Genomic DNA, 25,405 nt, shown 5'->3' on the forward strand with positions numbered 1-25,405 from the left:
CCATGTCACAAATCAACAATAAACCAAAATTTAAAACCAATTATGCACACTAATTTGCTACACCCTACACAAGTATTTTCCTAAATGAGTTGTCCACATTAAAAGGTAAAAAAAATAAAATATTTTGAAACTGCTGAATATATACAAAAATAGAATAAGATATACTCTGAACTAAACTTAAGTTTCAGGTACATTTTTGTTTTGAATAACTGCTGAGAGAACAACATCAGTCCTAAAAAAAAACCACAAAAGCTGGCAGACTCTTAACAGCAACAAAAAATGAGCCAAGCAATCGGGATAATATGATGTAGCAAACATAAACAAACAAACAAACAAAAAAGTGTTACTTATATAGACAGTTCTAGGTTCAAATTTCAACTCTTCAATTTATTGAGGAATATAACAGGAACAACAATAGCTACTTCATACTGTAGTGGTAAAAATTAAATAAGATAATACTTGTTAAATGTCTAGCACCATACATGGCAAGGAGCAGGTATGTTCTGGTGACCAGCTATGTGATTTTGTCAAGAAAGGACTCTTCCTCTGAGTTTGTTTTCTCCAATCTAAAGAAATGATGAAACCTGCTCTACCTGTCTCTTCAGATCGCTGTCAAGATGTAACGAGATAATGCAAACAGAAGGCAGTCTTGTGGCAAAAGAACTTGAACTCTGGACCACGCACAAACCTCTTTGAGCCTCATTTTCTTCAAATAAAATGCAAATCATAATACCCGTATCTCACATGGTCTTTAATATTGATAATTAAACATGCAAGAGCTAATGAATGTGAAAATACTAAAAAGGCTCTAAATAAATGTTAGCTGAATACAAACAAAATTTTACTATAGCATTATTGAAGAAAACCAAAAAACATCAACTCGTGGTATTATAGCACGCAACAATACATATTATGCTATGTCAGAACTATCATCAGATTTATGAACTAGGACGCTATCATTTTGTAAGAATAAATCTGAGGAGTAGTACAATGTGTATGCCCTACGGCTTTTGTTGATTGAGGCTGAAGTGTAATGGTCTTTCCCTTCTGCTTTCTCTCCATCGGAAAGAAAATTAAAGGCTGACTGATAAATAGCGTACCAGGGTCACAAACTCAAATGCCTAATGGGACATAGCCAGAAAACATTCAAGAAGTAGCTTATCTTTCAAAAACTATTTTATAAGAAAAAAAGACAGCACAATTGTGATAATAAATGTCAAGTGATTTTGGCCCTGGTTTTAGGGATTAATAGGTAATTGTGACAAATTGGGCATTATATATTTAAAGCAGCTGCGAAGTTAGGTTTTTAGGTGAATTTCTCATTTTCAAAACATTGCCTCAAAAAGACATTTTTGATACTCTGTAGGCCAAACAAAAAAATATCTGTGAGCAAGATGTAGCCAACACTTTTGTAACCTTTGTATTAAAAAAAAAAACAGAGTAAATTCTATGAGGACAGGGAACCTAATAGGTTTTGCTTACTCCAGTGAGTAGCACAGTGTTTTACACACAGTAAGTGCTTGATAAATATTTTTTGAACAGCTAATGATGTAAACGATGTCAGGAGACTGGAGAAGACGCCAAATAACAAATGAACAGCCAAGGGACACAGAAAATGCCCCAAAGCTATGGGGTTGCTGCTTCCGGGACCTGGGAAGGTTGGTGGCAGTCTGGTGACTCAGCTGAGCTCAGACCTATTTTATTTTTTAACTGTATTAACTTCTTTATCCAAGAGGCTCATATCAGCCAATCAACCAGAAAGCACCGACTATATGCCGAATTTGCCAACAAATACTTACAGGTTGATTCGCATGTATGGATAAAGTATTAAAAGTATGTATGCACAGGGAAGATATTTAACATGTCTGCTCTTGAGATAATAAAGCAAAGTGTGAAACACAAATGATTCTGGAAAAAGCAAGCTGAAAACCAGTAGCTCTGCATGAACAGTCATGTAACATGAACAACCGAGGGTGCTTTCTTGATTTCCTTTCACCCTGCTACTAAATTACTTAAAATAACTGTGATAATTGCTGGATCCTGGAGACTCTAAATCTTGATTCATCTGAAACTTCATGTAATGGAACCACATGAAAATCAAGAAAGTGCAATTGTGAAATGGGTTTTTTAAAAAATTGTTCTAAGGAGAAGGAAAAGAGCCTGACTTGGGAAGAGTTCCTTTCTTTTCGATGGGCCTGCTCAAAGCCCCACCAATCCTTAAGTTGCCCAGAGAGGCAGCAGTAGCCGAGCGAATCCCACTGGGACAGGGAAGAAGGCTGCTCTGACTGTGAAAGAGTGAGCAAGAAGTTCCGTGAGGGGCTGAGGACAGAACTGCATCCCCTGCATCCCCGAACAGGGAACTATCTTTCCCCAAACAGGGAACCACCTTTCCTCACACCTTCAAACAAAAAGGCCTTAGTGTGTGCCAACCTAATGATACTGGCTCACAAAAAATATCTTGTATTTTATCTTCTTCTATTTGAGAAAGAGGTAACAGTACGATATAAACGTGTTGTGAGATTCTACAACTGCTAACATTATGCAACAGAGAACGGTCATAACCTATTTAAGTATCCACAGCCATGTGAATGAAGGTGAACCAGGCTGAAAAACTGACACAGACATCTACTATCATGTCACAAAGACTGGGAGGGAAGGAGGGAAGGAGGGAGGGAGGGAGGGAGGGAGGGCGGGATGACTTTACAAGTACAAGTTTCTAGAACCAAAAAACATAATTTTTCATTTAATGTTTCAGAGAAAGTTAAAAAGAAAGATCACTGCAGAAAACTAAATTAGTAATCTAGAATAAATAACACGTAAGTAACTAAATTAGTAACACCCCCACCCCTGAAATCATGAATGAACATATAAGACACAGAAGACAAATCCAGGAGCTTTAATATGGAAATTATAGGAATCACAAAAAAAGGAACAGAGAAAGAAATCACAATCAAAGAAATACTGGAAGAAAATAATCCCTAAACTGGCTAAACACTTGAGTTTGATTGAAAGGGCTCAAGAAGTCTCAAGAAAGATTAATTACAGATGGGAGTAGGGTGGAAAAACACTTAAATAGAGGCATCTTGGGGGGAAAAAATAGAATTTCCAACCTTCAAAAATAGGAATCAACCTTTAATTTTCTAAACAGAAAGAACAAGAAACTTAAAAAAAAAAATAACAAGACCCATGCAGACTTCTCATCTATAATACTGGAAGTTAGAGAGCAGAACATTTTACAGACTTAAAGGGGGAAAAAAATAACTGAAATAAAAATATCCTATATTCAGCCAAGATAATACTCATATGTGAAGACAGACTAAAGCATTTGGGCATCCAATAGCTCATTAAGTATACAGTCCACGTAAGGCTTTCTAAGGAATTTATTCATGGAAATGCTTCTAACAAAAGAAAATTAAAATAAGAACAAAACTCTCCACATACAGAAAGAGATAAAAGTATAAAAAACAGCAGTGAGCAAAATACATATATAAGTGAAATTTAAATCTAAGTAGATAATACTGTGATTGAAACTATAACAGAACTATGGGTTTTTTAAACAAAAGCAGTATTCTGCCAGTGCAAACTTAATAATGTAGAAAAGTCTACATTATTTCATATTATCCAAGAGTTGGAGATAGAGGAGAGGGGAGTGGAGGTGAGGGGAAAGAATAAGAATAATATATTAGTGGGAAGAGCACAAAGAAAACCTCCAATTTTGATAGAATAAAACAGAAATATATGTTTAAAGATATATATTAATGTAACCAATAGAGGAATAAAAGTTCTCAGATAATATGGAGAAAAGGGAAAGCACATACTCGTATGTCTCTTATATTCATGATTTACAGAACTCAGTGATATACTTGGCTATAAAGAAAACAATCAATTTCAAAAACACAGATATTATGGGCAGCATTTTCTAATGTCAAGATCAAAATGACTTCTCATTACACATACCCTTCCTTCTAAAAAAATTTATCTTCAAAATTAAGAGGCATTTTTTTCTAGTTAACCTCTGAATCAAAGAGATTAAAAATTGAAATGAGAAATTCTCTAGATACTAACAAAAAGAACAATTCATATTAAAACCTCAGATATAACTAAAAAAGCTCTTAAAAATATTCTATTTCTAAAGTACTTTTATTATCAAAATCAAAAGACTGAAAAGAAATTAAGTAGCTTTATTTAATACTAATAAATTAGTAATTTTCTTTACAACTCTATTGCTTCTTTGAAACTGTCACTTAAATATATATCCTTTTAACTACCTGATTCAGATATAAAAATAAAAATATACAACATTAGAATGAAAAAGGCAATATAACCAAAGATACTAAAATAAATTTTAAGAAAATCTCGTATGTAATGCTATGACGATTAATTGGGAAATTTAGAGGAAAAGGATTATTTTCTAGCAAAATACAAATTTGGAAAATTGACTCAGGAAGTGGAAGAACATGAATTCAGTAATAATCGCAGCAGTTAAAAAGATAGTCAAAAATCTACCTAAAACATGGTAGGAGGTTTTATAGTCGAATTCTACTTGATATGAAAAGAACAGTAATTCCTGGGTTATTCATATTATTCCAGAGCAGAGAAAAGATGGAAAGCTTTCCGATTCATTTTACTAGCAGGATCTTTAGGGAGTATAAACTTGGTAGCAATGTTTTAAAAGAGTTGCAACCCATGATTAAACAGAGTTAAATCTAACACCATTAGAAATCAACACAGTTCAACTAAAACATTAAAAAATCTATCAACATAATTTATCAACAAATAAAAAGGGAGAAAAAGCATTTAATAAAATTTTTTTTTGCTTTAAGTGAAAGAGAAAGAGAAATGACATATTACAATACAGATAATTTACCAGAACAAACCAAGCAGATTAAACAGTGAAACACTAAAGCCAGAACAGGCACGCCACGCCCACTGGCACCAGATGAACAAACAAGCGTAGACACTAGAAGACATCGTCTTCATTTGCACATGAGTTATATATTTAGAAAACTCAAGGGCTCACATACAGCCAATAGGTTCTCTTTATACCAGCAAAACCAGTTTGAAGTTGAAATGGTAAAAATAAATGCGATTCATAACAGTAACAAAACTATAAAATACCACACGTAAACTTCAAAACAAATGTAGAGACAAACCATGTTCCTGGATAGGTAAACTGAAAATCTTAAAAAAACAGTACTGAGCAAAAGACAGTATATACTTTTCTTAGAGATGTAAATACATGAAGTCCAGTGGGGTCTTATGTTAAGGAATAATCAACTATATATTCCCTCATGTGTACTCTGTATATAAAAAACATAAAATGTCTAAAGTTCGAGAGGAAGACTTCACAACAGGAACCCTCACTGTGAGAATTCCACCACATAAAACCTAACAAATTTAACTCACCATTTCCCTCTAAAACCTGGGGAAGAGAAAATTATCAAGTCTTTCGTTGCTGAGGCTAATAAACTAGCTCTCATCACCCTAAATCCCTTTCATCCACTATGGTAACGTTGATAATAAACTAAGATTATGTATTTCAAATTATACACGTGCCACATATAGTAGTGTGTTTTAGTGTGTCCTGGGGGTATTGAAAATCAGAGCACACATAGGGCACGTTAGAAAATTTTGGAAGGAAATTCTTTCACATCACAACAAATGGGAATGTTAACATTAAAAAAAAAAAAATGAAGAAATGAATGGTCTGCTCCTAAGGATTAAGTCTCCAGGTTAAACTTTTATTCTTCTGTCTGATTTACTGATTGACTGATGCACTCAGATCTCTTTACTTTATACTTTGGGTTGTAACCCAGTACTGTGCTACAGTAATTCTGTCGCTCACATTGCTCCCTGGGAGCTCTTTCAGGTTGACTCCGGTGTCCCCCTGACATAGACTCATCTTCTTCGTTTCTGAGCAGCACCTCCTGACTTTCAGACAATACAAGACCTCCGGGCTCTTCTCTATTGTCTCTGCTCCAGCCCTAGAAGCCATCATTTCTCCAAGGAGCCCTGGTTCTCTCTACTGGAGAATGGTATTTGGAAACCAAAGATCTGGGTGTCTCTCATACTAAAACAGCATTACAAGGGAAGACTTTGAAATTGAGGAGTACAGTTGAGAGGAATTAAGATAAAAAGAGACCCAAGTAACAATAATCTAGGAGGTGCTGAGGGTCAAGAAGCCTGCAGACTCCAAAATCAGTCTAGTGGTGGATAGAAGAAACCAAGCAAGTTATAAATACTACAAATATTCAGATGGCAAAGGAGAGGGACTATCTAGAATATTTTTCTTTATTACGTTTAATCTTACATTACCTTATACACTATTAAAATGTTAAGAGTTAAATACAACTCCCCAAAAGGCAGAGAGCTACTGTGTTCCTATTGCTACTCTGAAACCAAACCACTCCTAGTGGCTGGGAAGACACTTCCCAAAGCCACCTCTGAGGCAAATCCAGGGCAGTGTTTTGAATTATCAGGGCCAAGATGACTTAAAGTGTGTGTATGTGTGGGGGGAACATTTAAAAAAATGGTCATTGAAAAAATAGTCACAAGCCATTTCTTTAATAATCCTCTCTAAAGTCTTTTTTGAATTCAACAAAATAGTCAATGACCCTCTGTAAAAACCCTTACTCCTCTCTTTTGGAAAAATCCTTTTAAAAAGAAAAATCCCATTTCCTAATTTTCCACACTTGAAAGGTCAACGTCCCCGGCCTGCTGTTTAGAGCACCCAGGGCCTGTCTTACACTCTTTACGCTAAACCGAGTCACTCCACTGCCAACCCTCAAGTCTCCTGTGACCTCTCCTTCCCCATTTCCAGCAACACTAAACCGATTCATCTTGTATAATGCCTCCCCCTGTGATACCTACCTGTCTCTTTCTCCTCACAACACATCATGTAACCACTTCCCACATGAAGTTCCATACTATTCTCCAAACTGGTCATTAAAGAAATTCTTTCCCTTACAAACCTTTTTGCATATGGATGCAAGATTAATCTTCCAAGTTCCAAATAATTTATTTTAAAAACCCTTCCTTATAAAAGCCCTAATTTACTTTCTCACTTTCAATTCTCTTTTATCATTCTCCCTTGCCCCAAGCTATACCTGCCTAGTTGTTATTTCTAAACACTCTCTCTATTTCTCTCCAAATCTTATTACTCCTTTCAAGGTCTAGATTAAGTGTCTAAATAGACTAATTTATCTTTTACTATGTACATATGAAATGTTTTGTGAAAGGGCAAAACTGTTGACAGATGTGGGCTGAGTCCTAGCTTTGCTTACATAGAGGAAACAAAATGAGGTAAACTTGGAAATGCACTTTATAAATATCAGTATTAGAATTCCTTTAAAGTGAGAGTTTGTCAGTTTCACATCTTAGCCAAAATAAGAACTGTGACTGGGGAAAAAATGCTTTTTCCTCTGAGGGCAGAGGTTCACGTGGATTTTTTTTGCACTCCGAGTCTTTTTAAGGTCCGTTTTATTTCTTTTTCTGATTTATTAAAACCAAGAAAGCTTACTTTGAATGTTGGAATGAAAAAAAAATTATTGAAAGCGATACAAGGATAAGGAGAACACAAGAAAAGTCAAAGCTTATTATAAAGATCTATGAAATCATGAGACAAATTAAGAATCAGTAAAGAAAAAAGATGTCATGTTCCTTCTCAAATTTTATTAATGCAATCAGAAATGCAATCTGAAACCTACTTCATGCTTTAGAGATCAGATGTGTCTTCCTTCTCGCTGAACTATATATTTTTATTTCAATTTCTATTCTATGTACCTTCTTATAATAAACCACAGGAAAAAATGGACCTCAAGATAAACATTTATCTATGTACAGTAATCTTTTTACAGTATTTCTATTTCTATACAGAATATGAAAGGATCTGTGTTTTTATAAAGATTAAGCAATCTGCCTATCATCAAATTTAGACTCCAGATTTCACCTGCATAGGTAGGTCACCGTGTTGCTTATTTTAAAAAGTAAGAAAATACTTTCATAAATTGTACCTTTAAATCGTCACATCATGAGAGCATGTTATTTTCTAATTATCCTCCCACCTCCCATCTATAATATTATAGAAACTATCATTGCCATGTAAGAGTTTTAGATATTTAATTTGGAGTTAAATTATGGGCTTTTAGAATAAAATATCAAAAATATTTTAGACTTATTCGCATGTTAAATATGGCACCTACTATATGTTTACCTCTCAAAGTCAGAGGTGAAATTTCTGAGCAATATCAACAGGTTTTGTTTTAGCACTCACCACCTACAAAGAAGTATGTATGATTTCTCATTCGAGTCTTACAATAACTATGGAGATAGGCACTACTTCTGGTCCTCAATTTACACAAAAGAAAACCAAGATTACACAGCCATTAAGTGACAGAAAAGGGATGTGACTCAGCAAGCTGATTCAAAGTTTGTACTTTGTACAACGTACTGTTGTTCTCTATAAAGTTTTAAATGTAAGTTGGTGTTTTTGAGCAGCTCTATGTTAACAGAAGGGCAGTAAAATTGATTTCAGAGCCATATAAAAGAGGTGTACAATTCTGGTAAGGGGATAAGAATGTAACTATGGCAAAGTTTTTTTGTATGATCATTTCTGATCCATTACTTTTACAAAGTAAATACATACTATATTTTACTTATTTCCTGTTCATCCTTTTATGATTTTAATGATTTCAAAATAAACATATTTATAGTTTTAAAATTCTTGGGGTGGTAATTCTAATCACATCTGCTGACTCTCATTCCTCATATATTTTTAATTTTTCATCACAAGTTCACTTTTAAATAGAAGGTGACTGTATTTTCCTATAGGAATCCCATGTGCGTTTTAGAACAGTTTTGCTTTTGTTTTGCTAACCTCTTCTGCGATATCACCTACTTTGAAATTTCTGTAACATAGTATAAGGGATTTTGACACTTTCCACTGCATTTAATTTCACCACAAGGCCTCAGGGTCGATTTATGGTACAAAAAACAACTTCACTTCAATGCCATAGCATAATGTATCTTTATGAGGTCATTTAAAACTAGAATCAGGAATCACACTTAAGTTAAAACTCAATCACACAAATCATCAATGCAAATAAATGAACAAGGACATCAAATCAGACTAACAGAAATCTTCCAGAGAAGGCCAAGTTCACAGAATCTCAGGCAATAACTACCTCCTTACTTAAAATTCTGCTTGGTAGTTGTTGGCAACTTTTTTTTTTTTTTAACCTCAATTGTAAGAGACATGCCCATTCGGAAAGCATCCTGAATTCAGAAAGATTAAAAGCTGGGAGCAAAATCTTAAAACCAAGAAAATGTATTATGGAAGGCAGAAAGCCAAGTTTATAATTTCAAATGAGACCCACAACTGGCTGAAAAGCCAAAGAGTAGCTATACAGGGAAAAAATATGTTCTTTCCTGCAAACACACTACCTGGAAAGCCGGATCATCAGAAGGCCGCATGCGCACACTGGAATAAAGTGCTGACTGCCTGCTGAAATCTATCTTCAGTGTTTGAGTGAATATGATATTCTCCTGCAGACAGCACACAAGTTGGGATCCTTTTCCTCACTTTCATTACAGAACAAGTTCCCTTCCGACTGACACTATTTCTTCTAATATGTTTACTTTAGCAGAGTAAGAGTCACATCTTACTCTGCCCACAATTCTTTCTGACTTTGCAAAGGCTCTGTTTTGATTCACCACAGGAGTTTACAATAAACTCTCAGAAGACCCACTTATTTCAAGTTACACCTCCTCCAGATAACTACAGACACGAATAGTACCAGTTACAAGTCAAACAAAGGTCTCTCAAATACAAATCCTACTGTCCTTCATCACAGGAGTCTAAACTAAACACTGAGCTTCATAGGATACAAAACATGCTGTGATCCAGGGAAGTTTACAGACCAATAAAACCAAGACTAAGAATTTGCTAACAATTATTTTATTTCATTTTTTGGTTCTGAAACATTTAGAAGATGAGGAACAAGGAAATGAAGAGACTCTCAGCTCATAAAATTTATATTAGGTTCACAGACTACACAACAAATTACTAGGTCCATAAACTAACAATGAAGCACATGAAAGAGGGGAAGTATATAAAGTAGGCCGTCCCTGACGTCGGGCAATCTGAACACTCATTGTGGCATTGTGAATTTTCTTTCATCCTGCCAAAACACCACCTGCAATAGATAACGACTCACATCATTCTGAATCATTCCCCGCCACCATCACCTGGGCCTCCTACCTGATCTCTGCTGAGCCAGCTGCCTAACCCCTGACGGCTTCCACCTAGCCAGTTAATCATCTTCTTCAGTTTCTAGGACTTGGGTACATGGATATATTACATATTTTTTTAAAAAAAAGTTGTTGTGGGCTAGTCTGGAAACCAAACCAACATTTATAATACCATCTCTGTGATATGAATTTGAAACTCCAAATCACCAACTTATATTCAAATTTCTGGAGTTCATCCTATTCTGGAATTTGACTATAAATAGATCCATACTGAAAAACAAGTCCAACTATTCTTGCTGACTATGAAATGTTTATAGACAGTTAAATTAATATACATTTAACAAAATTCCAAATTTCAGATCCACTTTAGAAAAGGCTGCAAAAAGCATAAATTAATAAGCCCTGTGCTGAATAAAACACTCTTGATTGAGTTGTTAAAAAAGAGGCAACAGGCTGAAAATGGAGTCACTTGTGTTAAGCCCCAAGTCAGCAAATGAAGACTTAATACCCAACCTAAATGCAGTTTCAGCCTCTCCCGGGAATGTAACTTTTTACCAGTCAGTGTGGAATTATCTGGTTCACACTAGTGAGATGATCTGCCAGACAGACCCTGCCTTCCCTTAAAGGAAGGTGACCAGCCTGAAACTGCTGGCTCTTTATTAACGACTTCCTTGTCTAGCCCCTCTGCCTATAAAAGCCTTCCCGCCTGCACAGGCCTTCCCAGCTCCTTTCTATCTGCTAGATGGGCTGGTGCCCGACTCCCGAACTCACTGAACAAAGCCAATTAGATCTTCAGATTTATTCAGTTCAATTTTGTTTTCTCAAACATATTAGTAACACAATTTAGAGGCCCAATCTCTCTGATGCAAATCTCTCTGTGAAATCAACTTCTAGGAATTCAAATGTGAGGACTCCAGGTGACTAAAAAGATTGTTTCAGAGATCCTCTTACTCACCTTGTTTTAAACGTTATAATAATCCTAGCTAGGCATTAAAGAGGCCAGTTTTCAGAGACTCAACACCTGTGATAGATGATATTTGGGGGTGAAGGATAGCAGAATATGTAACCTAAGATATGCCTCTTTGGCATAAGGATTTGGCATAAAATAATAAAGATTATTTTAAGATGACTGAGAAAGAAAAGACACAGGAGAGGCTCTGAAAACAGAGTCGGAGTTACCCTTCTGTAAGGGAAATTTACATTTATAAAGGAAATCTTCGTATATGAGCATGTATCCCCCTCTGTTGGACCAGTCAGAGAAGGATGACTCTAAATAACAAGAAAGTATTTCAAGAGGATCTTACTCAGTGAAAAAGGCACCAACTTAAATCAGCATAACAAACCCCTTGTTTACTGTGATTTCCCTGGCAACCTCCCACAACTGGCCTCCCCACCTTCCATCACCACCCTCATTTTCTTCGTCTTTAGGTGAAGATGATATTAAACCCACATTCTAAACGACCTGAGATTTGCTTATTTTACCCTGGGTATCTCTCATGTATGCAGCAGGTATACATGTTAATAAACATTTGCTTGTTTTTCTTTTGTTAATCTGTCTTTTCTCACAGGGGTCTTAGCCCAAAATTCAAAAAGGTAGAAGGATTATTTTTTTCCTCCCCTATAGGCCTCTGCCTTTAAAACAGAGTGGTGTCAGAATTCCCATAAACATGTAATGGGGAAGCACAGGACTGATATGTCACCTCTCTAACCTCAATAAGCCAATCAAAGGTCCTCCTCCTTTCACCTATAGTTGGTCCTGTCCAAGTTTTAAAAGTTCAAGAACTATATATAATTTTTATGAGGAAGCTGTTTTTGCTTCTTGTGAATATTTATAGAAAGTTAATATACACTTAAGTTAAAAATTATGTATCTACCTACCTCAAAGTAGGTAGCCATTCTTAAAAATGACTGCAACTTTACTTTTTGCATTAAGTTTACTAACTTCTGAGTTAGAATACTGTCAAGTATTTAAACCCTAAATCCTTGGTTCACAGTATCCCCAAGCAGAAGGTACATATTGGATCTTTAAGATACCAAGTAAGTGATTTAGTAGAAAACTTTAATGACTTGAGCATAGTTAAATCAGGAAATAAAAAACTGCCAAATATCAACACACAGAAAGACTATATTCTGTACATTCAGCATGCAAATATATTACATGGTCAAAAGAGATACATTTCTACTTTTAAAATTCAAGGCCAGAGTATTAAGATGTAAGGATATTTATTTTAAAGACACTTGTGTAAACACAATAATTATGGGGGGTTAATGATAAGATAATGGAATATACGTATATGAAACAAGCCCAATCATTTTTACCTCGTTTTGAACCTGAATTTGAATGCTTTTTATTACTTAAGTAACTGAATTCCAACTAGATTATGTAAAGTAGCCAGTTCAATTTCATAATGCAAAAAAGGTTTGGCTATAATCAACAGGTATAGTCAGCAGGTACATTTACTAAAAAGCCACTTTTATTTATTCACTGGAAAACATGCTCTGTCACTAATTTGTATAAATAGTGTGAGTGAAGCACTACCTTATTAGACAGATTCCTAAATCAATTTTCAAAAAAAGCTACTCAAAGTAACATGTTCGTTTCAGTGTAAATTCTCCCCCTCCCAACATTTTTTTTTTTGAAATCTGAGGAGCAATCTCAGATTGTTAACTAAATGCTACTACATGAATTAAACTTTTGGATGATCCTAGGCTTGCAGGATCCATCTCTGTTTTATTCATTGTTATATCTCAAATTCCTAACCCTGTACCTCATACCTGAGAGGTACTCAAGACACTTGTTGCCTGAAGTCAGTCTTTCAACTGGCTTCATTGTTTACTGGTACTCTTCCTACTTATTCTATTTCAAACTAAATTTTACATTTGAAAAATCTGAAATTTCTCATAGGCTTTTGAAGTCTGTCTTTTTCTTATGAAATTTTGGGGGGAAAAAGCTCTCATTTTTTCCTTTATTTTATTCTATTTATTTAAAGTCAGGAATGAACTATTTTTTTTGTTTGTTTTTTCAAAACAGATTTTTCAAATCTATTTCAAAATGTACCAAAACATCCTTGAAAATCTCTCCTAGGATTTTGAATATCTAGAGATCGTGGTCAGGAAATAATGGCACGGCGAAAGCACCAGATCTAACTACAATACCAGTTGGCCTCTAGGGCTCAGAGATGGTCCTTCCTTGCCTTTTAAATTTTACCTGAAACATGAAATTCATAACATCTAAGGTAATTCTCATTTAAAATAGCATTTGAAAGCACCAGACTTACCATTATAGGTTATTCTTGGCTTTGTTAAACACATCACAAGATGCAAATCCATTTCATCAGAGGGTACAAATTTTGAGCATACAGGGCACTTAAATCCTAAAAAGTAAAAGAAAATCATGTTACTTAACTATTCTGAATATCCAACTGTATATATTTTTATAGCATTGAAGACAAAAAGCATTTCAAACTTCAATATTATACTTACAATAATATACTACTTATGTGCAACTGAAAGTTGCGGAAGAATTTGTGACTGGGACATTGGACTTCAATCAGTTTGTGAGGATCATCCCATTTCAAATAAAACAAGTTCAAATGAGGAAAATGTGGTTCACTACAAAACTCCCATATCTTTTTCTAATACATGGGTCCAATCATTCTTGTTCTAATTTTTCACATTCACCTGAACTTACGATTTCGTTGTAACAGCTTTGTATTCTGACCATCCTTGTGGAAATGACCTTCCCCGGCTCAGTATCCTACAATGTGAGTTTTATAGCTGGACAATACAGTACCTTAGGAACTATTCTACTCCACTGACCTTTTAAACATGTATCTGATGGAGAAAGTGAAGCCCTTCAGCACAGCAAAATCAGGTGCAGAATCTAAGACACCTGATTTCTAGTGAAGTGGTCATTCGGCCACATCACGCTTCTAAAGTCACAATGCAAATAGAAAACATCATCGAACAGGGCAGATTTCTCCATTTTTAACACTTAAATACTAGCTAGTTTCCTACAATATTCAACCTGCTATAAGTCTTTGCTAAAGTACTGTATAAACATAAGCTGGTACACGGAAGGGGAGAATATGTTATGTATTCAGCTCTATCCTGCTGCTCACTTACCGAGGGGACTGTTCCATCCATGGGTCCTTGCTGTCTCCCTGTCACTCTGCGGCTCCCTCCCGGGATATCCCTAAGCTGCTTGCTTAACCCCTGATCCAAGAAAAGCCAATTTATAGTTTGGCTAGGAACAACAATCAGAAGCAGCACACAGAGATGGTCTGAGCCACTTCGTGTTTCTTAGAAATGCGACTAGAAAACAGCAGGAGAGTACACTGGTCAGCTGGAAAGCGCTGAAGCAGAAAGTCAACATGTAGGTACGATAGGCTGTAATATCGATCCTGGCTCATTTGTAAGCCAGGCTTAGAGGAGAACAGAAACTATCAGCAAACAGAGGGAAATGGTTCACATGGAGATCTTGAAGCAGAGGTGCAGAGAGCGGAAGTGCCACGAGACAACAGCTAATAAGAAGGGTGGTGAAAGAAACCAGCCTCTAAAGTGGCCTCAGATTCTGGCAGCTCTCTACAGCCAGTACACACGTGTTCGTACAGACACTCGCCTCCCTTTGTTGTGACATGAAACTCACAGGAAACAAATGAGTCAGAGTAGAAAACCTCAGGCAGAACTTTATACAAATTAAGAAAGGGTTTTGGCATGGGTACTTAATCCAGGTATTTAACCTCCTAAATGAAACATGATTTTGAACACTGTTTTTCACACTATATTAAATGCATTTTTAAAAACTAAAATTTCAGGTGGTTTTTTGTATATACTGTTTTCTCTCCTTAGGCTTTACTTTAGCTCTACATTAAGATATCATTACTCATCCCAGACTGGCAAAAACTGAAAAGCTCCACAATGCATTGGTGGTGAGGCTGTCGGGAAACAGGTACTTTCATACGTTGCTAGTGAGAGTGAAAAACTGGACAACTTCACAGAGAGTAATTTGACAGTATCTAACTAGATTATATTAGTATTTATCTTAGCAATACCTTTACTAGGATCTCATCCTGAAGGTAGGTCCCAGACAATACCAAAAGACATATGCACAGATTGAGGATTCGGGGAAGATGGCAGAGTAGAAAGCACTGGAGAAATCTGTCTCCCCACCTAGACAACTGCACTGGTGGAATCTAACTGAGGTGACTATTTTGGAACTCTGGAGTCTATTGCAGGCTCACCGCTTCCAGGGGAAGACTTGGACAGTACATTGTAGTTAATTTCAGCTCTTAGCACTGTAGCAACTACCTTTCCTCCACCCTTGGCCACCTGACAGGCAATGCTACATTTGTTATAGGAGCAGCTTGCACACAGCGTGCAGGAGCCAGGGTGGGCAAAAAGACCCTGTTCTCCAAACACTGGGAATCTGTGCTCTGATCACTGATTGCTGCTTCTGATCCAGGAGGCACAGAGTAGGGCAGTCACTGTTGTTGGATCTCCCCACTATTGTTTTAAGCTCCTACCGCTCTAGCTGAAGAGACTTCAAGGGGATTTAAAGGGCCTGCACTCTTTTTTCCCCATTCACTTTTCTCTTTTTCCCCTTTTCGGAGCCAAACTTTAAAAGACTAGGACATTCAAAAACAACTGCATATAAGGAAAAAATGAGAAAGTAACTGTGTATGTCCAGAGGAAGACTCAGAAAAGATCTTAGATGACTTCCAGTTTGTATGTCAGGCTGATGATCCTCAGCACAGGGACAGCTTACAACACTCCAAAAAACAGTAATAAAAAAAACAGCAGACCCTGGGGAAGGGGATTAATCTGATTTCCAGAGTTACCACTTTATTAAAATTCAACTGTCCACTTTTCAACAACAGAAAAACACAAAGCATACAAAGAAACAGGAAAGTATGGCCCATTCAAAGGAAAAAAAAAGTCAACAGAAACTGTCCCTGAAAAAGACCTAATGGCAGATGTACCAGACGAAGACTTTTAAATGCCCGTCTTAAAAAGCTCAAAGAACTAAAGGAAGATGTGAAGAAAGCCAAGGAAATAATGTATGAACAAAATGGAAATATCAACAGATAGAAAATCTAAAAGATTTCTGGAGCTGAAAAGTATAACTGAATTTGAAAAATATGAAAAATCACTAGAAGGATTCAAAGGCAGGCTTGAGTAGGCAGAAGAAAAAAAATCAGTGAACTTGACGATAGGACAATTGAAATTATGTCTGAAGAATAGAAAGAAAAAAGACTGAAGGAAAGTTAACAGAGCCTAATGGACCTGTGGGACACCAATAAGTACAGCAATATATGCATTGTGGGAGTCCCATAAGGAGAAGAGAGAAAGGGGCAAAGAGAATATTTGAATAAATAATGGCTGAAAACTTCCTAAATTTGATGAAAGACATGAATATAAACATGTAAGAAGCTCAATGAACTTCATGTAAGATGAGCTCAAAGAAAGCCACACCAGGATACATTAAACTTTCAATGGACAAAGACAAAGAGAGAATCTTGAAAGCAGCGAGAGAGAAGTGAATCCTCACATACAAGTGGTCCTCAATAAGATTATAAGCAGATTTCTCACAAGAAACTTTGGAGTCCAGAAGGCAATGGGCTGATTAAATATATTTAAAGTGCTCAAAGAAAAACAAACAAACAAACAATCAACTAAGAATCCTATATCCACCAAAACTTCCAAAGTGAGGGAGAAATTCCCAGGTAAACAAAAGCTAAGGGAGTTCATCAGCGCTAAAGCTGCCCTAGAAGAGAAGCTCAGTGTAGTCCTATCAGGTAAAATGAAAGAACACTCGACAGTAACTCAAAGACATACGGAGAAATATGATCTCGAAAAGGTATTCAGCTCAACGGGAACTGTTCTCGAGAAGCTGTGCTGGAGGCTTCACCCATGTCTGGACCTGACTTAGATAAAATATCCTGGACTTCAAACTGATGCCTTAATGGGATGAGACTGTGTGGGTCTTGGGAAGAAAATTCCCTTTACAAATGGAAGGGATGTGAATTGTGGCTGCTATGAGGCAGACTATGGTTACGTCTCCAAAGATGGTTGCTGCCAATTTCATGCATCCTGTTCCTCACATTAAGAAGCCTAATTCTCCCCCACTTGAATCTGGGCCAGGCTTAATGATTTGCTTGATCAACAGAACGCAGAAGTGATATTCTGGGATTTTTGAGATAAATCTTAAGAAGCCTTGCAGCTCCCATTTGGACCTCTTGAGAGACTCACTTTTGGGACACTCCCTCTCAGAACCCAGCTGACTTGCTCTGGGAAGCCCCAGCCACATCGTGAAGTCATGGAGAGGCATTCCAGCTGACAGCCTGAACTCAGAACTCAGAACTAGCATCGATTGCCAGCCATACTGAGAAAGCTTCCCTGGATGTTGAGTTACTTTGGACTTTCAGATGACTCCAACTCTAACTTCCATCTGCAACTGCTTGGGAGACTCCAAGTAAGAACTCCAGAACCCATCAGCTGACCCCAGTCTACTCACAGAACCCTGAGAGATAATAAATTTATGTCTTAATTGAAATATACACACACCATAATTTACTGTGGCACTCTGAAATAGCACAATATTGGAAACACGTAACACATCTAGTGCATAAACCATGAAGCAGCTACGGAATGGAGTACTTACACAGCTATAAAAAAAGTAATGAGGAAAGTCTTTATAAACGGATACAGAGAGGTATCCAGGCTTTATTAAGTGAAAAAGCAATATGAAAAAGAATGCATATGTTATGCTGGCTATTATGCAAGAAAGAAGAGTAAATAAGAATACATGTATACATGTGTATCTGCAAAAAGAAAAACAAGGATAAACTTCAAAACTAAGGTTTATATACATGTTACCTACAGGTGGTGAAAAACATTAGGAAGAAGGTAATCCTGAGTAGACCTTTTAATCAAGTTTTTGACTTTTGAACAATACTAAAGATATATGAATTCAAAAACAAAAATTAAACAAGGATTGGGGGAAATTCCTACTGAAATTAAATATAAATGAAAACAAATGAACTTAAGTATGTATCAAATAGATACAACAACACACACAGCGTGGGTGCGTGTGCACACACATCCACCGCACAGTCCACTCAAAGGGCCTGGAAGCAATAACACCTCAGTAGCAAAGCAGACCCAGCCCCCAGATCTTGGGTTTCTAAATATCATTACCCCAAAAAAAACTACCAGGCTTCCTTGGAAAAATGGCTGGTTCCAGGTCTGGAGCAGGGAAAGTACAAGGTGAACTTAGAATATTTTGTTGTGCCAGACGAAGGAAGTGCTCAAATATCAACAAACACATAAAAAGAAGTCAGCTTGAAAGGACTTCTCCTGGTTACATTTGGACAATCTGAGAATCAAAATGGATAATGACAAGATAGGCTATACTATTATAAATTTAAGAAGAATGCGAAAGTGCATATGAATAAATGACACATTCTGAAAGTTATCAACCCAAGATCACTTACTTAACAAAGATCAAGAGGTACTTAGAAAACGAAGACACTGGCTGGGGTCACCTTAAACAAATGCTCACACTTAGTGTCACCAACAATTGGGCAAACTGACATCTGTGCTCCCTGCTTTGACTCACTGAGGATATGATACTTATGTACATTCCTTGAAAATATAATTTGAATCTAATTGTGAGGAATTTTTTTAAAGCCTCAAATAAATAGGATACATACCAAAACAAATTAATAGAAGAAAAGAGGTACTATGATAAAATAGTCAACGTGGGAAACAGAAGAAAACTTCAGCATTGTCAACCCCCCAAAATCTTATAAGATTTCTATATTTTTTCTATTTACTTGCTTTTGTTTCTATTTATTTGTTTTGGTGTCCACCTTACATGTTGAAGGTTTTTTTCCCAAATCTCTTCAATTGTCCCAACAATTCAAGATGACATTGTATCCATAAAACAACAGAAGGCTATAAATTAGGAACAGAGAAGTAAACAAAAAGATCTTGAAAATTAAACTTGTGACAGAAATTAAGACTTCAAATAGACAAAATATTAACTTGAGGTTAATGATACCAAATGATAAAAAATAATAATTAACATTTATCATGTACCAGAAAATTAAGCACTGTGGTTAAATTAACTCATTTATCCCCACATCTTTTGAGTTAGGTACTAATATGAACCTTATTTTACAGATGAAAAACAGAAAGGATAAGTAACTTCTCACATAGCTAAAACTTGGCAATGCTAGAATTCAAGCAGACCTTCTGGTTCCAGAGCCTGAGTTCATAATCATTCCTCTATACGTTTTTTAATCTTCCAGGAAGGAGAACCAAAAGTCAAATGGGAGAGTAAGTAATAAAATCAGAAGATCAATCCAGGTGGTTTAACATTCCAACCAACCAGAAACAAACTTGAGAGGAAGAAACTGTAATATCAAAGACATAAGTTCCCAAACTGAAGTTCACGAGTACTATGGACAAAAAAGAGGTTGTGTAAAAAACTGACAAGTCCAGTGCCGGTAAGTGAGCTCACAGGGTCATCTGATCACAAATTCCTACCTGGGCAGGTCCTGGTGGTAGTCACCCCCAGGCCTATCACTTCTTTAGGCTAATCTTTGCCTTAAGCAGCCCTGTCCATTGTTTTTGTGCATCTACGTTAACAACACCTTTGAAATGCCAGAGGAATCTTCATTTTTCAGACCCCTGAAGCATAACCACCCTCAAGGGAGCACATAATATTCTTGTTATCTTGCAATCCAGTCCCCACCTGGCTTTCTCCCACCTTCATGGAATCTTCCTTACTTTCCCTTCTTAAATCCAATGATATAAAAGAAACTGCAAACTGTCATTCTCTGGAGCATCTGGGATCTTGTCTCCTGGCAACTGTCGTTGGCTCAAATAAACTCATAAAAATTCTCTACGGATTTCGCGATTTCTTACATCAACAGTATACAGACTAAAAGAATGTGCCGATACAAAAAATGAAAATAAATAGCCACACCAAGGACACCACTGTGAAATAACAGATCGTAAAGAATAAAGAACGAATCTAGTGTTCTCAAAAAGAAAAAAGATCAATGTAAAATATCTAGACTTTTAAATGGTTCTGTGTTTCATGATTTTAATATTTCTGTCTAGTTCTACTGTTCAGAATCAGAATGGCATCAGCCTTCTCAACAGCAACACTTGAAAGGAGAAGGCAAATGAAGCAGTAACTTCAAAATTATGAAAGAAAATTATTTCACTTAGACTATATACCCAAATGATTACACATTCGCACTTGATTGATAAATACATTTCCCACCCCCAAAAGGCAAAGCATTCAACTTTCCTTTCTGGGCACACTCGAGAAATTTCTAGAACATGTGCTCCACTAAAATAAAGGAGCAAAGACAGAAGAGGAGAACAAAGAGAAAGACACCAGGATCAAGGAAAAAAGATCTCTTATAGCAGAGAGGTGAAAGGGAGTCCTTGGATAATTGTGTAGTGGGTCCAGAAGGTATTAGTTCAGATTGGAAGAGGAGAGTAGAGGGCTCAAGAAGGGAGAGAAAGAGAGAGGGGAAGACAGGGAAAGGGAGGGGAAAGAAAAGGGGCACAGGGGAAGGAGTGACGGGAGGTAATACGGAGTGAACTGATAAGTATTTAATCATGTGGAAAACAGTATTACATTAAGACAGTTTTATAATTCTTCAACAAGTTTGGGGAAGAACTGATAGGAACTCAGACAATTAAGTGAGCAAAAAGACTAGGTAATTATTTACTATGAGATGAATACATAAAAGGAAATGTAATCTACAGTCATAAACAATGAGTATCGACTGAAGCAAATCATCATTTAAAAAGACACTCAAAAGGTGGAAGGATAAAAATGAAAACGGTATAAATTCTCATCTCCTGTAATAGTCAGATAACAGTTAACGTCTAAAGTAATTAGAAACAGGAATACAAACATATTATTTATAAATATGGAAGTAAATGTTATAATTAACAGCTACAGGTGTTGAAAAGTTATCTCAGGAAAATAAAAACTGGTTAAAGAAAAGAAACAATTTTTATTAGAAGACTGGAAGTACTTTGTTTTTTTCCCCCCCAAAATATATACATATTATTCACTTGCTTTAATTTTAAAAACTATTTTCAAGGAAAAAGTGCCTAGAGAGCATAGGGAACATTAGCCTAATGGACAAGTATTCTGTGAGAACATCTCTCAACGGAAGCTGTTGGCTGCCCCATCTAGATCACTTCCCCTGCCCTTCCCCGCATACTGTTCTTTGCTTACAGGAGGCCCACTAGAATTGGTCCCACTCCTCAATGAATGCTAAGAAAGGATTCACTATGGAATCTAAGCATTGAATCTACTACATAAGGAAGACAAAAGCATTACAAAGGCAGATGAATCAGACAATTAAAAAAATTAACTCAGAAACAGAGCTGACATAGTGCAGCAAATAGACTAAATATGACAATAAATTTATTATAACAGAAATAAAGTTTCCATAACAGAATTTATGTAACAGAAATGAAAACTACAGAAGAATCAGAAAGAAATAGAAAAAGCTAGTGATAACATCACTGACATGGAACGCAGACTGGCAAAAAACAAAACAGAGATGACAATGATTTGAAAAAAGATTAAATTTATGGAAAACAAAAGGCTAACTGGTCCTCCTCTCAAAATAAGAGAATGGAATCAAAAGAACAGAAAGAAATTATCAAAAATAGTAAAAAAAATAAAAATTTTAGTAAACATCTAGACAGAAAATGTAAGGCATGTACAATTGAGGGGTGAGGGTGGCAGAAATCTTACTATTTGAAAATTATCCACAAAATAAGGTATTATTTGGGACACACTTCTTGTGTGTGCCAGAGTGGGGGTATCTTCAGAACTCTTAGAAGGGAAAAAAAGTGGGGCTCAAAAAATTTATATCCTTAAATATTAAAGACTCAAGCCCCAATCAAAAGATTAATCAAAATAAAGAATTCAGGAATGGACAAACTGTGGTGTTATACCACACACACACACACACACACACACACACACACACCCCCCACACTGGTAGTACCTACATTACACACATATTATTTAATTGAAATCAGTGTAAATAACTGTAGAAATTATTGCTACAGTATATCATATAAATATCACAAATGTCAACAATGTGAATATGATGTAACTAACAAAAAGGGAAGATTGTGTTTGTGTATCAGAAGGGAGTCTTTGATGGAAGAGAATGAAGAGTAGAAATGAGCCAGATCACCGTTTTTTTTAAAGCAAAGCAAAAAGGTACTGAAACACCATGGTATTACCCCCTCTTCCACCCTAAAGAACTCTTAGACTGTCATCAAAACCCCACTCAGGTGTCACCCTTCTCTAGGAATCTTTCTCTACATGTTCCATCTCAAAGTTGCTTGAATTGTTCCCCTCCCTTTTGTATTTCTTCTGTTTGTCCATGATATTTCTAATACTGCAATGTAGCACATGGTATTGTAATTCCTTATTTACGTGTCTATCTTCCTTAGTAGCTTTAATGGCTTAGTGAAAATATAGACTTTGAAATCCGAATGACCTGGGTACAAATCCCGTCCTACTACATACAAACTAAACGACACCGAGGAAGGCACTGAAGCCCTCCAGCACCGATTTCTTCCCTGTCAAACGCTGATAATATCACTTACATGTTGGCAATCGGGTGCTGGCTGCTGTAGAGATACTTCTGGACCCCCACTGCCAGACTTCAGGACTCGTCTATTTCAACCTGTATACTAACCCAATCTGCTGAGCATAATATATGTAAAGTGCTTGAAACACAGTATTCAATAAACAGTGGCTATTTATTGACATTGTCCCTTTTTCAATTTTCAGACAATTCTCTTATTCTTTATAAGTTCTTAAAACAGTAGTGCTAAAATGACATTCTTTAATGATAAACTCCAGGCCCTTTAATTTCAGACAATTCCCTTATTCTTTATAAGTTCTTAAAACAGTAGTTCCAAAATGACATTCTTTAGTGATAAACTCCAGGCCCTTTAAAGGAAAACTTCCTGTAACAATTCCATGAGATGTACCTGCTGATCAAAGTTACTTTGTATAGTAAAATAAATACCCTCAGCACCAGAACATGTGACTACCTTGTCCTTTTCCACTGCTGATGACTAAGGCAAAAAGATTCTTCTTTACTTCTCCAGGGGCCAACCTGACTTTTACTCACTATTTGTACATTGTTTCCTTCTACCACTTGAGTCTGGTAAATACACCTAGTGGCAGGAACAATTGCTCCTACAATCAGTCAGAATCTGTTGGGCAAGACAGAAGATGAAAGTACCAGGCCCTATCATGAGATTTACCTACCAGAGCCTCACTGTACAACTGCAAACAAGTCATCTAAAAGCACTTGCTTAGTTGATATAACTATTAACAAAACCAAGACACCAGAAAGCGTCACACTGCAGAAGCTACCCTGTCAACTACCCCAGGGTCCAGAGAGAGAACAGAAAGAACCCGTGCTGCCTGCTGGGGAGATACAACAGATGTCAGACTTTAGGGCTGTTCTACTTCAGCCTTTATAATAACCCAAAGAGTCTGCCCCTTTCCCAGATGTCAACCTTCAATTATCCCCCGTTACCAATGTTCTCTACCCAAAGCTGGCACTCCAAGTTTCCCCCAAATCAAAACTATTTCTCCACACCTTACCTTAAACAAAGCTCTATTCCTTCTGATTTCAATTAGGTAATTTAATTGACTAATATAAATAATTTCTAGAAGAAAGTGACCAATAGGCTTGAAACTCCTTTAAGTAGGTAAATGTGCACTGAATACAGCAATGGAATGAATCAATCATAGAGGAAGGAGTTCAGATTTTTACAAGTGACCTCCATCGGCTACCCCAAACTCCCCACCCAGGAAACACAGAGCAGTAGCTGCCATTCCCTATCTTCAATGACGGAGCTGAAGAATACCCCTATTAGGGAAAAGGAGTCTACAGATTCTTGGTTTAAACTGCTCACTTAAAGAGAACAGCAGTCTAAGCACGAAGAAATCAGAAGTGACAGAGCCCAGCTCTTCCGATTTCTAAGCTATCAAGCTTTCTCCCACGGTAGCTGGCTCTGGATCACGTTACATTACTACACACACAAACCCTATTTTCCCCTGTACTCAGCTTTTCACAAAAGCTCTAATGCAAATTTGGTGCAGCCAGTTTCACCTTTTTCTTCCCACAGAACATAATCATTCACAGTTCTAGGCCTCTGCTCTTAAGCCAATATGCTTTGCTTTTCTCTATTTTATTAAAAATCTACTCCCATTCCTTCAAGCCCAGATCAAGTCTCACCATAAGGAAAACTTTCAAGAGAACTCAAAACCGTAATGTCTTTCCCTGCCCTACTATCTTCCCTTTATTGATAACACCCCTCATCATTTCTTCTGTGTGGATTCTATCTCCCAAATGAGATGGTATCTGTGGGGTAGGAACTGTATATTCTTCTTAGTATTCTGTTCAATCTCCCTGCCCCAGCATCCAGCCAGGCCTGTAGTCAAGACTCAATAAACAATGTAAATGCATGCGCGGATGCATCATATTGATGGCCTGTGTTGTACAGAGGCAAGAGTGGCACAATGAAGGGCAGATTAGGAAATTCTAATTACTGGTAATTCTAACCGCAATTAATAGAGTCTTAAGCATTGCTTAATATAACTCTAGTACCCATCTGACACCATACATAGTTACTACAATATTATTGACTCTATTTCTTATGCTATACCCTACACATCCCCATGACTACTGTGTAACTATTTAAAAGAACTATTTCCGATGAGAATGGAAATGAAAAAAGCAATTTAAAGTGAAAATTAGGAATTTTTTTTTGTAGTCACAAAGCCATTAGTACACCTATTATGACACGTACCGTGTTTCCCCAAAAATCAGACCTAGCCGGACCATCAGCTCTAATGTGTCTTTTGGAGCAAAACTTAATATACGACCCGGTATTATATTATATTATATTATACCCGGCATTATATTATACCTGGTTTTATATTATAGTATAATAAGACCGGGTCTTATATTAATTTTTGCTCCAAAAGACACATTAGAGCTGATGATCCAGCTAGGTCTGTTTTTCGGGGAAACACGGTAGTAGGCACTCAAATATTGGAATAAATGAAAGG

The 25,405-nt window shown here is 36.6% G+C and overlaps 1 protein-coding gene across 3 annotated transcripts in view; it reads right to left on the reverse strand.

Moving 5' to 3' along the window:
• The window catches only part of ZNRF2 (zinc and ring finger 2), a 76,950-nt gene that overhangs the window by 20,454 nt on the left and 31,091 nt on the right, over nt 1-25,405 (reverse strand). For all 3 annotated transcript variants that reach the window (XM_033087987.1, XM_033087985.1, XM_033087988.1), the window contains exon 2: nt 13,527-13,622. In XM_033087987.1, coding sequence (XP_032943878.1) covers nt 13,527-13,622 — 96 coding nt within the window. The remainder of the gene's footprint in view (nt 1-13,526; nt 13,623-25,405) is intronic.

Source organism: Rhinolophus ferrumequinum, chromosome 20 (assembly GCF_004115265.2).
Source record: "Rhinolophus ferrumequinum isolate MPI-CBG mRhiFer1 chromosome 20, mRhiFer1_v1.p, whole genome shotgun sequence".
Lineage (NCBI taxonomy): Eukaryota > Metazoa > Chordata > Mammalia > Chiroptera > Rhinolophidae > Rhinolophus > Rhinolophus ferrumequinum.